This window comes from Chelmon rostratus, chromosome 23, assembly GCF_017976325.1.
Source record: "Chelmon rostratus isolate fCheRos1 chromosome 23, fCheRos1.pri, whole genome shotgun sequence".
NCBI classification, from domain to species: Eukaryota; Metazoa; Chordata; class Actinopteri; order Chaetodontiformes; family Chaetodontidae; genus Chelmon; species Chelmon rostratus.
This window is the reverse complement of record NC_055680.1, coordinates 7,911,625-7,924,313: the sequence shown is the minus strand read 5'-3', so window position 1 is coordinate 7,924,313 and position 12,689 is coordinate 7,911,625. Positions and strand designations below refer to the sequence as shown.

Here is a 12,689-nt window from a genome sequence, read left to right as displayed (position 1 = left end):
TGACAATGCCAACAGGTTGGTCTCTATGGACCAGCCAGGTACAACCGGTACCAGCCTGGTAATCCATGACCCTGTTGGCGGTTTGGTATGCGATGACCCTTTCGCTGTGGCCCTGTTTGTCCCTCCCTGGCACTCCATCATCGCCGAGCTCTCCCTGGCAGCTGCTGAGAGCCAGGAGTGAAGGGCCATTCGTCATCCAGCCACATCCCTGGGGTACTTAGACTTATGATTGAGTGTGTGTAGAGCAGATTCAGGAAGACATTTTTTTTTTCCAAAGGCAGTCTATTTTGGTGAGGAGGGATGAAGGTAAACAAGCATTTGGCTTCAAGAGGAAGACTGAGAAAACACAATATCTCCCCACAATCTTTGCCGTTCGATTTACCTCGGTGGCTTCCTTTTTTACAACGATAACTGGATTGCATTAAAAAAAAAAGACTGCGATGCCCTGTTCAGGTTTCTCAGTGACAGTCCCTTTTCTGATTTAAACACTGCAGCAGACTTGATCAATGGGGGAGGCTTTAAAACTGGGCAGCACAAAAAAGTGGATCTCTCTGGGTCCCCTCAGCATTTCTGCAACATCAGCAAAAGATGGGGATGACAGGGGCTGGAGAGAGAAGAGGAAGACAGAAAAGCTTTCTGACTTCTCTCCGGATAGGAAACCATTTGCTCCACAGTTGTGCACGCTGAGAGGCAGCTGGCTTCGTTCACGTGAGCCAAATGTACAGCTCCACAGTCAGAATCAACGGCTGATTAATTCTTAATTCTGACTGAAGCTGAAAAGAAACAGCACTGTGGAAAGCAAGCTTGCTTTGAGAATGCCACCCTGTGCTTTTCAGAGTGCTGCACTGTACCAGCGCCGTCAGAGTGCACAGTGTTTTTCCACTATACAGTATTTTGTTAATGGTTCAGTACAGCTTGGGAACAGTGAGAGTGTGCTGATGCAGCACCTCTGTCTGACTCCAGCCCACTTTCCAACGCTGCTGGGTGGATTGGTTAGACGTGACTTCAGACCCGCATTGCTAATTGCAGCTTAAAAACCGACATGTGCCGACGGGTACGTTGCTGCACCCTGAGCGCACGTGGGCCCAGCGGGGATGCAGCAACTACGTCAGCTGGCACTTCCAGCCCTGATCCGGACGTGAGCGTTTGAAGTGCAGAACATGCAGCGGCATCTACTTCACATGCTCCAAGCTTTTCAAAGGGCAATCAACCTTGATAATCCGCAGCAGATGAGGGGGAGGGCACAGGAAGAACTTTGACAGTGCAGTATCGAAATATAGATTAGTCATCAGTGAGTGAGGCTTTAGTAGGAGTCTATTTTTGTGCCTCAGGGCACTACCGGCTCTGCTTCCTAATGACTGAGACTGGAGAGCAGAGGGAATGAGACAAAAGACTTGCAAACGTGGATGAGACTTGCGTGATTAAAGATCAAATCCCCTGGCGAAGTTCTGACTGAAATCCAAACTCTTCCTATGCTGTGTTACAGTAAAATACAGTTAACTACGCATCCCTTCACTCGTTAACATTAGATACAATGCAGGTTCTTACTAACAGTCAACATTACTTCCGTTACTATGTTTGTACTTCATTGATTTTCTGTTCCTTGCGATCTATTCCAGAGCCTGGAAGTCAATGTGCTAGTTCAATACACTGGATTCAAATGGAGTTAATGACTCAACAGCATTCGTATCACATTACAACACACTGCAGAAGACATGGCACAACATATTCCATTATAAAACTATTTCGCTTCATGTATCAGTGAGTGAAAGATCCTAATGTATTTCCTGAACAGAGTTCAAGCATTGTTTTCAAACTGAAAGACTTGCTAATTTATTGAATATTTCAGCCAATAATGTCAACGTGGGGGCTTTAGATGACTTAAGTTAAGAAAAACATGACACACAGCAAGTAGAGGTCATTGTAAATGGTAGATCCATAATCTATTTTGAGTCACAATCCATAATAAAGCAGTTTCAATATATACAGAAAACATTGCAATCGTCTTTGCAGACGCTTTGCCTTAAGTTCAGTCAGTGGTGAGCAATTACGCTCCAGAGAAGCAGGTGCATGCAGTTCGTGTCCTTACAGTATCGACCAATTAGCACCCTCACAGGGGAGGGAATTCGTCTGTGACATCAGCTCAGATCATTTTTGTTTGTAAAGAACTCACAGGTTCATCATTAGCTGCTGCTGCAGAGTTCAAGCCGATGTCTGGATTGATAATCCATCAGCAAGTGCCACTCAAACACACACACAGTTCAAGTCAGTTAAGAAGTAAGTGCAGGCAGAGGAGGGCTCAAACTAATCTGAAATCACTTTGTCTACTTTGCCTGTTAAAATGTTCTTATTTATGCTCAGTCATTCTCCAGCTGTGTCTTCCTGGCACGATGGAGGTACAGGGGAACTACTTTTTGCCACATTTCCCTCTTTCTTCAGGGTCTTCAGGCACTTGTCAAGCCTTTTGATGCACAGTGTCACATCTTCGCGAGTGATACCCACAGCGGAGGCAGCATTGAGGTACGGACAGGGGTATTTGTCCGAGTGCGACATAAAGCCACGGAACGTGTGTCCGCTTACGGTCTGCTCCTTGCCCAGCGGTATGACCCTGAAACACGGGTGACAAACAAGGATAATGTCGGGCAGTGGTGATTATTTAACATGCACGAAACAACGAGAATGTATTACTTTTTACAATTATGACCTGGCTTAAGCTTAAGCTATTCACTTTACACAATTATTGAAATAAAACAGCTTCATGATCATTTCCAATGACAAAGCAACTCATTAAATTAAAACTGTTTGCATTATTTACTCAATGTAACATTGTAAGGCTAAGCATTGGGAAACAAACTGTACACTCGGGTGTAATGTTCAGTTATTTTGTTTTCAACAGAAAGCAGCCCTCGACTGTGCCTCCTTCCTGTGTAACAGTCATGGAAAACCTTGACCTCAGATGCTCTTTTCTCAATTATAGAGAAAATGCTGCTGTAAATGTTGTACTGCAATGTGATGATTTTGCAGTAAAAACTGTGTTTCAAAAAGTTCAGTTAAATTTGTCAATTAAACCTGCAATATATATATATTTTTTGCCCACTCTGGGGCAGCAAAAAACAAGCTGAGAAGACAATAACTGATACTTTCAACTTTGACATTAATATGGTCAGCTTTAAGCAAACAGCTATTTACATCTACATCATCATTTATTTGGAGACATGTTTCTGGCCACCTGACAAATGAATGTCCAGTATTTCCTCTCCCTTTACCTCGATTTTGGTCTCCACCACAGGCTGAGGAAATACCTGGCTCTTTCAGCTGCTAGATGCTCCACTGTTTTCACCAGCTAGCTGCTAACTTTTGTCTGTCTGCCGTTTGGTGCAGGGCCGGGAGTGCACAGTGGGTTTTTAGAGATTTTTTGCAAAAAACAGCTGCCCGCTGAGGCTGTCGAAAGTCATGTTACGAGATCAGTGAGACAACCAAAACAATGAGCTGAAAGACACAGTAAAGCTCTGTTGAACTGCGGGGAACTGCAGAGTCTGGTGAAAATTGTCTAGTGGCTGCTCAACATTTCATTGCAAAGTTAAACGCCTCCTTCAGAAGTAAATTCCTTTACTAACTTGACTGTCTTCAAAAAAAGCAGAGAGACCAAAGCAGCGCTGCAGGTGGATTTTGATATTTTATGTATGTAGTGAGAAACTGCTCAACTTTTGACCTGTAGTTGGTTTCAAAGTGTTAAATTCTGCAATGCTGTAAGCCATACCTATGCCTCTGAAACGTGGCCAGCGTTCACCATTGTCAGAACACTTTCAACTCCCTTTAATGTGAAACCAATTACCGGCTAGCTATTAGGGCTACGTGTATGTAAGACCATTATGGTTGAGAAATGCATTGTAATAACATGGAGATCTCTATGAATGTGTTCTGCTGATTAAAGAGAATAGCTCACTGCAAATGCCCACTTGTAAGAAATCAAGAGAGGAAGGAAGGAAGTGTGGAGTCTATTTCTTTTATGTTTTTTTTAATGCAATTGAGCCATGAGTGCATTAAAATCTGAACAACACAAAACAAGCATGACAGAATGACCCAAATAAATCATTCATTGGGGATTTTTAAAATATTTACATGTGCTCCCAGGCTTGGTCAAAAACTACTGAAGGGAAAAATAGAAAAACAACAGCAGCCCCCAGCTTGAAATTCTGTATCGCAGCCATGAGTAACCGAGGCAGAAGACAACAATGAAGAATTGACAAATCCTCCTCTCTACCGCCAAGAAAAAAAAAGAAAAGCAAGGACATGGCTGTCAAAGCCGCGTCACAGTTTGTGCCGGCTGTGGAGATATCGCTCTGTGGATGGTAATGGAATCATCCTGTTAAATTGGGAGGCGGCCCCTGACAGGATGGGCAGTCTAATCAACTAAAGTAGTTTCCGCCATATTCAGGAGATCAATCTGGCTGACTGCCGGCTTCCACTTGCCATTTTGTTTGGCAACGCAGCGCATCTCGTCATTTTTGTGAATGCAGACAAACATATTTTTGACCTTTGTGACACAACTCACTCTGCAACACACACACACATGCACTTGTTTTCCTCTCCCTCCCCATGATTCCATCTCCAAGCCAGATTGTGGCCACGGCCTTTAAAAGAATTCATACCTGGCTCCTGACACTTGCCGGGTGAACAACATGGAGCCCAGGTGAGTCACTGCCTTGTCGCTCTCGGCTTGGAGACCATCCAGAGACATGGCTGCAGGAGGGAGGTGCCAAAGCCGACACACACGGACACAATGATTACATGATTAACTAGCCAAGATTAAAGAAATGTGCAAAAACAGGGCCATAAATGTAGTTTTCACCATCTTACCAAGTGAAATGGGGTTATGTGGGGTGTGGAGCAATCTCTCCCCGTGTGCAGAGGCCAAACTCTTCAGCTCCTGCGCCAGGAACGAATAAATCTCCTGCAGGACATGCAGACACAGAGAAGAGGCATGTAGATACAGAACCAGAGGGAGCAGGGGCCATACGAAAGAACTATAAATAGCAACACAATGCTCCTTTCACACTCTGCCACAGCCTTATTTTAGCAGCTGCACGCTTGCTTTTATTGCTAATCAAGCAAATCTATCCGCAAGCAGGCCTGTCTGTGTCCAAACCCCTCCCCCTTCCCCCGTTACTCTGTCCCCCGCCTGCCTCAGTGTGTGCGTTTCCATCCAAGCATGTCTTCACGTCCTCTCCCTCTTTCTTTACTCACGTCACGCATCCACCTCTGGGATCAATAAGGGAGGCAGGAGCACATGCTTTTAACATGTACATGTTTAAAATGTGCTGACAAAGTGTGTTTAGTCCAGAGTCTGAAAGCAGAGTGTGGATGACGGATTGGGGGGGGGCGATGCGGGTCTGGACACAGATGTTGTGAGCCCAGGCCAGGTGGGGAAGCTGCACAACAACAAATCGCAGTGTTTTTGTTGCTGGCTACTGGTGCCAGATTCCCCAGCGAAGCATCGCACATTAAAGGATCTGCTCGCTGCAACAGCCTGTGTGTGTGTGTCTCTGCGTACTGCGCTGACTCATACTTTCCTAATTTGAAAACATCAAGAAGGAAGATATTTTCTCTGTCATGAGTCAAACACAAACAGCCTTTCAATGATGTCAAGTGTCTCTAAGTGTCCCTTGTTCTCTCACAACAATGGATGACTTTATCATCCCTGGAGAGGAGGGGGTGCAAGTGGTGGAGAGAGTGCATGGCAACGACTCTGCAGACAATAAGTGTGTGTTTGTGTGTGTGTGTGTGTGTGTGTGTGTGTGTGAGATGACTAAAGCCCATCCATACCAAAAAACAAATATCATCTACTGATTCTTTTTAGTATCTCGACATTTCCGAAAATTCTTGCGTGAGGCTGTAAATTAATCACAACAGATGAAATGTCTGAATTATTTAAAGCTTTGGAATTAGCGGGGGGTGTGAGGAAATCACTCAGTTCTGCAGACAATATGGAAAACTGGTCCTGGACATTAATTATGCATGGCGTGGACCAGGAGAGATCAATAAGCTTTGTTGATGTCGGGTCATGCGAGAGGCCAGAGGTATTTCCTAGATGTATATTTCTGCTATGGTGTCAGTTTTACGTTAATGGCATTTTGGATATTGCATGCTGTCCGGCGAGAGTGTCCTTTTTAAGTTATGTCTAGTTTGTGATTATGCGAGAATTTTACCAAGAGCAAATGTAAGAAAATAAGATGTGAGCATCTGAGGTCCTGTCTGAAAAATGTCCTCCTCCAGCTTTTGGGGATTAAAGAAAAGTCGCTTATTTCTGAATCTCCCTGAGCACCATCAGAAACAGATAGAGTCCAGTACATGCACAGTACATTTATGGAACAGCAGTTGTGAGGCGCGAGAATGCTGCAGTGCCTACCATTTGAAGAGGGGGGATGCTGCATTGTGAGCAACTCCGCTTTAAAGCAGCGAGCCACCAGGGAATGTTTTCTGAAACTTCTGGATCAATGTTATCTTGCTATAGCATACTCCTCCCTCCACAAAGCTTATTGCTCACTCGAGTCTCATTCCTCCGTCAGACTGCAGGTACGCGCAGAGCTGGACACACGCAGTCATAACGTGTGATCCACTGCAATTCAATACAACTTATGTAAGCGGTGTTTTTTCTGCCTTCAGGGGAAAGATGTTGACACAGCGCGCGTAGAAACATTTTCAAACTGCCGCAGTGTTTTTACACCAATATATTGAAATATTTCGGTTTATGGGGTGGCGTCGGCAGGCTCTCACCTTTCTTTCTGACAGGAGTTTCTTGTAGCCGCTGGCTCCCAGAGTCAGAAGGGTAATGAGGACGTCAAGGGAAGGTGAGGCCGATGCCCGACCTGGACAAAGAGGAACAAGAGGTGACTTTGTTAAGCACCTACAGACACTGGACAGACTCTGCCGCATACAAACCTAATTATTAGTACAAATACTTCCAAGCATCAGTGGCTGTAAAGGTGAAGCATCACCTGCAGATAGCAGATCAGGTATCAACTTTCCCTCACTGTTTGTATGAGTTGTGCTCAGAACTGGCCTGACAAAAAAGAAAAAGTGAAACTGTATAGCCATGGCTGAGGGCTGGGGATGGGTATCAAATCTCAATACTGACCAAAATGTGCTTGAAACGCTGAGCACTAAAAGCTCTCTGCTATCAAAAAATTCTCAGTTTTTTTAGACGGTTCTAGATTTAAAGTAGAAGTCTGAGGATATTCTATATTTTTTGAATTGTCATCGTAGCCTGAAGCCTAACATAGCTTTTCCCTTATGTCCCTTCACTGGGATGAACATAGACACTGTAGTTTATTTTGAGTCAGTCCCACATCCATCGCCCTAATGCTGTAAAGACTCATCTGCGCACCACAAGCAGGAAATAGTCCCAAAGAAACACACAATTTGCTCCCATTTGGACATTGCTAAAAAGCAATGGTGACAACATTTTACAAACCTGGCTTCCATTTTTATCAAAGAAAACAAAAATGAATATTTCACAAAATAGAGGATCAAAATCCTTCTTGTACTGACACCAGAACTTGTGCATCATGTTAGTGCTGATAAATTGTAAATTCGTACCCATCCCTGACAGTGCCTTACTCTCACTCAAAATAATTAAAAAAAAAAGTTTTCCTTTACAATTCATTAAAAAATACACAACAATCAACAAAACCTTTTAAAATAAAAAATAAAAAATTAGGGCAGTTTATGTTTAACGCTTTACTCATTAATATACCTCATTAATTATGGCAATCCTGGGTTCATTTTCCCAAATTCATCATATTTTAAAAGTTGTAGATATAAAAGTGTCTCATAGAGAAAATAATTGAACAACATAACTTCAACTTTAAAAACAATAGGAAAAAGTACAATTCGCTTATTAATTTTATTAATAACCTACATGATTTCACCTTACATAGCTCAGCCATAGAGCTGTTAACACTCACCTGGGTACATCTTGCTTATCTCCTGTATGAAGGACTCATCAAAACCTGCGATGATGGCGCCACCTACTGGAACCATGAAATTCTTGTCCAGGCTTTGCACAAAGGCATCAATTCGTCCAACACGAGCCCCCTGATGAAAGACAGTCCAAGAAAAATGTAGGCAACCACTATATCTGTCACCGATGAGCAAAGTTCATCTAGTGTGATGACGGTAAATAAATGACACGCATACATTTGTATTGAGAGGGGATTTCCACTTCACGCAATTAGTGTACAAGTGAAGACAAGCACAAGTGTTCGACTGCTCCAAAAGCCATATGACACATGGATCGGGGATGAGTGGTACCTACCTGCTGTATGAGGTGCATGCATTTGGACGACTGTACTCCATATGCATTGTTAACTATGTGGGGAATGTTGTATTTGGCACACATGGCAGCCAGCTCCTCAAGCCTGCAAGACAAGATAATTGACAACAATTTATGATAAACTTCATGTCATCCTTTCTGGTATTTATAAATCCACTACTGTGACATCTAGAAAAGCCAGAGGGAGGGGGTTGATAAAAATATTACCTGTCAGGGACCCGCGGGGCAAAGCAGGACGTTGTTGAATGAACACACAGGATGTTCTCAGCTCCAAGCTCCTGGATCTTGCCTTCAACTGCTTCCAAGTCTGTCCGCAACTCATCGCCCTCAAGAACATTCTCCACCACCACCGGCTCAAAGCCTGATAAAACAGTCAGATATGAGCAAAGAGGCAGTGAAAGCCCTCAGGTGCAATTGTGACACTTAACATGACATTGCATCAAAATTTTGGAGTCTGGAAAACATGTCCTAACTGAAAGATTCCCATTAAAAATCGCTATCTGCTGCCATATTTCTAACACCACTCTAGTCTGTGAGCAGGATGTGAGGGTGACAGGATCAGATATTGATGTCATTATCACCTGCTGTGATCATGGATTTGAAACAGGACTTCTGGTCGATGCGAGGCCAAATGATGTAGCGAGCCTCGGGTCTCCGATGACGTAGGGTCAGGAAGCACAGAGTCAAGCTCATCCCTGTTGCCATGGGAACTACAAAGCAGCTCGCCACACTCCGGACACCTGTTATCCAAAAGAAACAAAGCATTTACACCAACATGCAAAACCTGAATCAAAAGGGCAAACCATAGATTTTACACATGAAGTTTACTCTGCACAAGGAGTCATACTTACCCTGTGAAAACATCTGTATTATGTCTGATGTCATCAGGGTTTCCTGGTATAAAACTCTTTGAATGACAGGATATACATACCTGAGAGCTTTAAGATGTCCAACACAACTGAATTGGTCAGCTTGTTAAGAAGACTGGATCCTGCAGCTTTGGGCTGAATCGCAGCAATGTCACCTGACCGACCAATACCATGGATCAGCCTACATGAAACAGGGACCATTCACAAACTTCCTCAACTTTATCAAGCATGACTGCCAATATATTGCCATATCAAAGTTTAATCAGTGTTTAAAAAGTGGCTAAAAAAGAGGCTCAAATACATAATGTGGTCGCAATTGTTTAACAGCCAAATTCATGAAATCTGTATCAAAAGTGTCTACGTTAAAAAACAGCTGGTGTAAAACTCTTTAATATCAATGTCAGCTTCACAAATCCAGTGTTGGTTGGGCTCCAATGTTATAAAATTAACATCAAACTTGAACCTGTAATGTCGTCTTGCCACAAGGCTGGACGCCACCCGGCCTTCCCGCTCTCCGACTCCACAGTTGCCGAGGAAGTTATTGCTGTCCATCACAGCCAGCTCATTCAGGAAGAGCTCGACGGTGCTCTCACTCCATCCCTCCTCTGGACACTTACCCTGCAACGTGCGCAACATTAAAAGTGGACGACTCTGCAGTGACTTTGAGAAAACATGAAGGCAGCGGTACATCTTTACCTGCTCCAGTAAGTGTCTGATGAGCTGCTCATGGCTACGACGCGCCTGGCTCCCCTGGCGAATGTATGAGGGCGACACTATCTTCTCACTCAGGCTGAAGTTCTCACTGTTCATCTCTGTCAAACAAACAGCTTCCTGTTAACATCATTTGACAACTCACAGGCACACATGGGGAATATTTCAAACAAGAAAACTTTCCTTGTTCATGTGTTGAGAACTTTATTGTTTCAGTTTAGAAGCACAGTCTGTCACTGCAGAAAATAAGATGGTTGAAACAAAACTATGACATCAAATAGTTTATCCTTCTCTCCTCTTCTCAGTATAACCTGATTTGAGCTTTTACATACACAGATACATCAGCATTAGCATAGATGCTGTCCAAGAAATTGCAGTCCCAAAATAGCAAAGACAGAAAGTGGAACCAGAGAGCACCAACAAGCATGTTTTTAATTTGTAAAATGTCCCACTTAGTATATAATTTGTTCGTAAAGCTCAAACAAATGTAAGGTACCCTTGTAAGAGTGTCTGTTTATATACATTTTTGCATTGATATCATCAGATATCATCCCCTTAAACCTCTTTCACCCTAATATTGAACACACAAGTCTACGTGTGATCTGCATATCCAAATAAAAAATAGCTGTAGAGTGTACATGACAATAGTGAAGACCTCTCAAGATTTACATGCTCTGAAACATGCAGCAGCAGCAGGTGAGAGGGGAAATAAACACAACACACTTAGAACACTTTTGGTGTTCTGTGTGGTGCCACAACACTCCTCTTAAAGAGATTTTTCAGTCTCAGTGCGGCCTGGATGAATAACGCTGCACGTCTCTCCCTGACTTGCCATGTTAACTTAAGTCTCTGCTCGCTAACTTATGCGACTTCAGCCAGCAAAGGTTTCAACAGCAAAGGGTCAAACACGAGCAGAGGAACAAAACGTCGAGTTACACCAGTGTTCAAGCACTCCTTCCCAACCACAGACGTTTGAAATTAAACATATCTTTGACTAATTGGTTAGTTTTAGTCGGTTAGCTCAAGTTATTTACCTTGGCAGCAAGGCTGCAAGCAGCTCTGCGGAGCTAAGCTAATGTTTTCACGCGAGCAACAAGCCCGTGCAGCTTCACCAGAGCTACTTTTGAATATGACAGTTATATCTTCTTACCTCACAGCTTTCCTGCGAAATTCCCTGTGTTTCAAACCGTCAGACAAACTCCACACTACCGACAGGCATGACAGCAGGCAGCAGGAGGAGGAAGCATGGAAGCAGCGGAGGAGCAGCAATCACGCTGCGTCACGAAGTCACGTGACCCAAGAGTGTTGATCATATGACTAATACTTGAGCGTGCACGTTAAACACACCAGTCAGTTTATAATTCATTTATTTGACAGTTTTATGGAAAATCGTACCGTAATAACAACAATAATAGTGGCTATTATTGTTGTTATTATCATACTGAATTATTATTTTGCGACAACAAACAAAAAAATATATATTTTATTTTTAATTGTTTAACTCAGATTATTTTTTCATTGTTCATTGGTAAAATACTGGTGTTTTATCGTTAATTTCATTGTTATCATTATTCTTGTATCATTATTATTTTCATCATTTTATGAGTGATTTTGGAAGAGGACAAATACAAAACAGATTAATTACCTAATATTTTTAAACATTTATGTTTTGTGAATGAGTTTATGCCTACACACACTATTGATAATGAAGCCTCAGGAATTTATTTCACAAAACAGACCATTCACTTAAGCTCTGGAATCAAATTTATTAGAATTAATTGCATTAGTTGAAGAACAGCAAAGCATCAACCCTTGATAGTACTGGGACCAACAAACAAATGACAAACACGGTTGTAGGGCAGGGCATCAAATCACTGAAAATGGCCTGTTACAAATGAAAATCTTGCATTTTAAATGTAAAAGTACATAGTTAATTTCATCAAAATGTTCTTAAAGCATTAAAACTAAAAGTGAACATTATGCAGAATTACCTCTTTCAGGGTGTTCATGACATGATTTTATACATTTATATCATATAACTGGATTTATTTTACAAATACATGTATGTGTGTGCAACAGTTTAATGTTGAAATGATCAATATGCAGCTAATTTAAATGATTTTATATTTCTCATGCAACACTACATGATATTTATTTCTAAATATTTCATACATGTCAAGGGAAAGCTGGAACCAAAAAAAAAAAAAAAAAAAAATAGAACCTCCAGTTGTCAAATAAGTGTAGTCATAAGTGTGTACACAAAATCTCTCCAATAGAGTACAGAGTAGAATAAAATTGAAATTATTCAAGGAAATATTCAGACGTAATTAACATATACTGAATTGTACAATACTATGCCATGTTCTTATAATTTGTACAGTATTTATAAAGGGTATATATGTATTCAATATGTTATACAGGTTATTGCTATTACTATGTCACTTGGCTTGAGACAGTATTGTACAATTAGATCAAGCACTGTCATTAGTTGCAGGTATTATATGTGTATTGCTATTGCCTACATTTACAATTATTTATTTTGTGTTTCTCTATTTATCTGTATTTATTTCTGTCTTTGTGCTGTTGTGCCAAAAACCCCTCTGGGGGATCAATAGCAGGGTACCTGATCTTGTATTATAAAGTACCAGTGCCTCAAATTTGTCCTTAAGTACAATATTTGAGTCAATGTACTTTCCACCACTGGATGAGTTAGCTACAAGGTATTTTGAACATATTCTTGTTCTTCAGGGGGAAAAAAAGCCTCCTTAAGTTGT

At 41.9% G+C, this 12,689-nt stretch overlaps 1 protein-coding gene across 1 annotated transcript; it reads right to left on the bottom strand.

The window, feature by feature from the left end:
• Nucleotides 1-1,843: 1,843 nt before the first annotated feature.
• Nucleotides 1,844-11,183, bottom strand: sepsecs (Sep (O-phosphoserine) tRNA:Sec (selenocysteine) tRNA synthase). The gene is made up of 12 exons (XM_041965222.1): nucleotides 11,066-11,183; nucleotides 9,901-10,016; nucleotides 9,668-9,822; nucleotides 9,267-9,385; nucleotides 8,917-9,075; nucleotides 8,543-8,696; nucleotides 8,318-8,420; nucleotides 7,968-8,097; nucleotides 6,778-6,869; nucleotides 4,861-4,954; nucleotides 4,653-4,743; nucleotides 1,844-2,608 (listed from the first exon to the last, which is right to left on the bottom strand). Exons 2-12 carry the CDS (start codon nucleotides 10,012-10,014, stop codon nucleotides 2,362-2,364), a joined length of 1,458 nt encoding a protein of 485 aa, XP_041821156.1. The 5' UTR covers nucleotides 10,015-10,016; nucleotides 11,066-11,183; the 3' UTR covers nucleotides 1,844-2,361.
• Nucleotides 11,184-12,689: the final 1,506 nt, after the last annotated feature.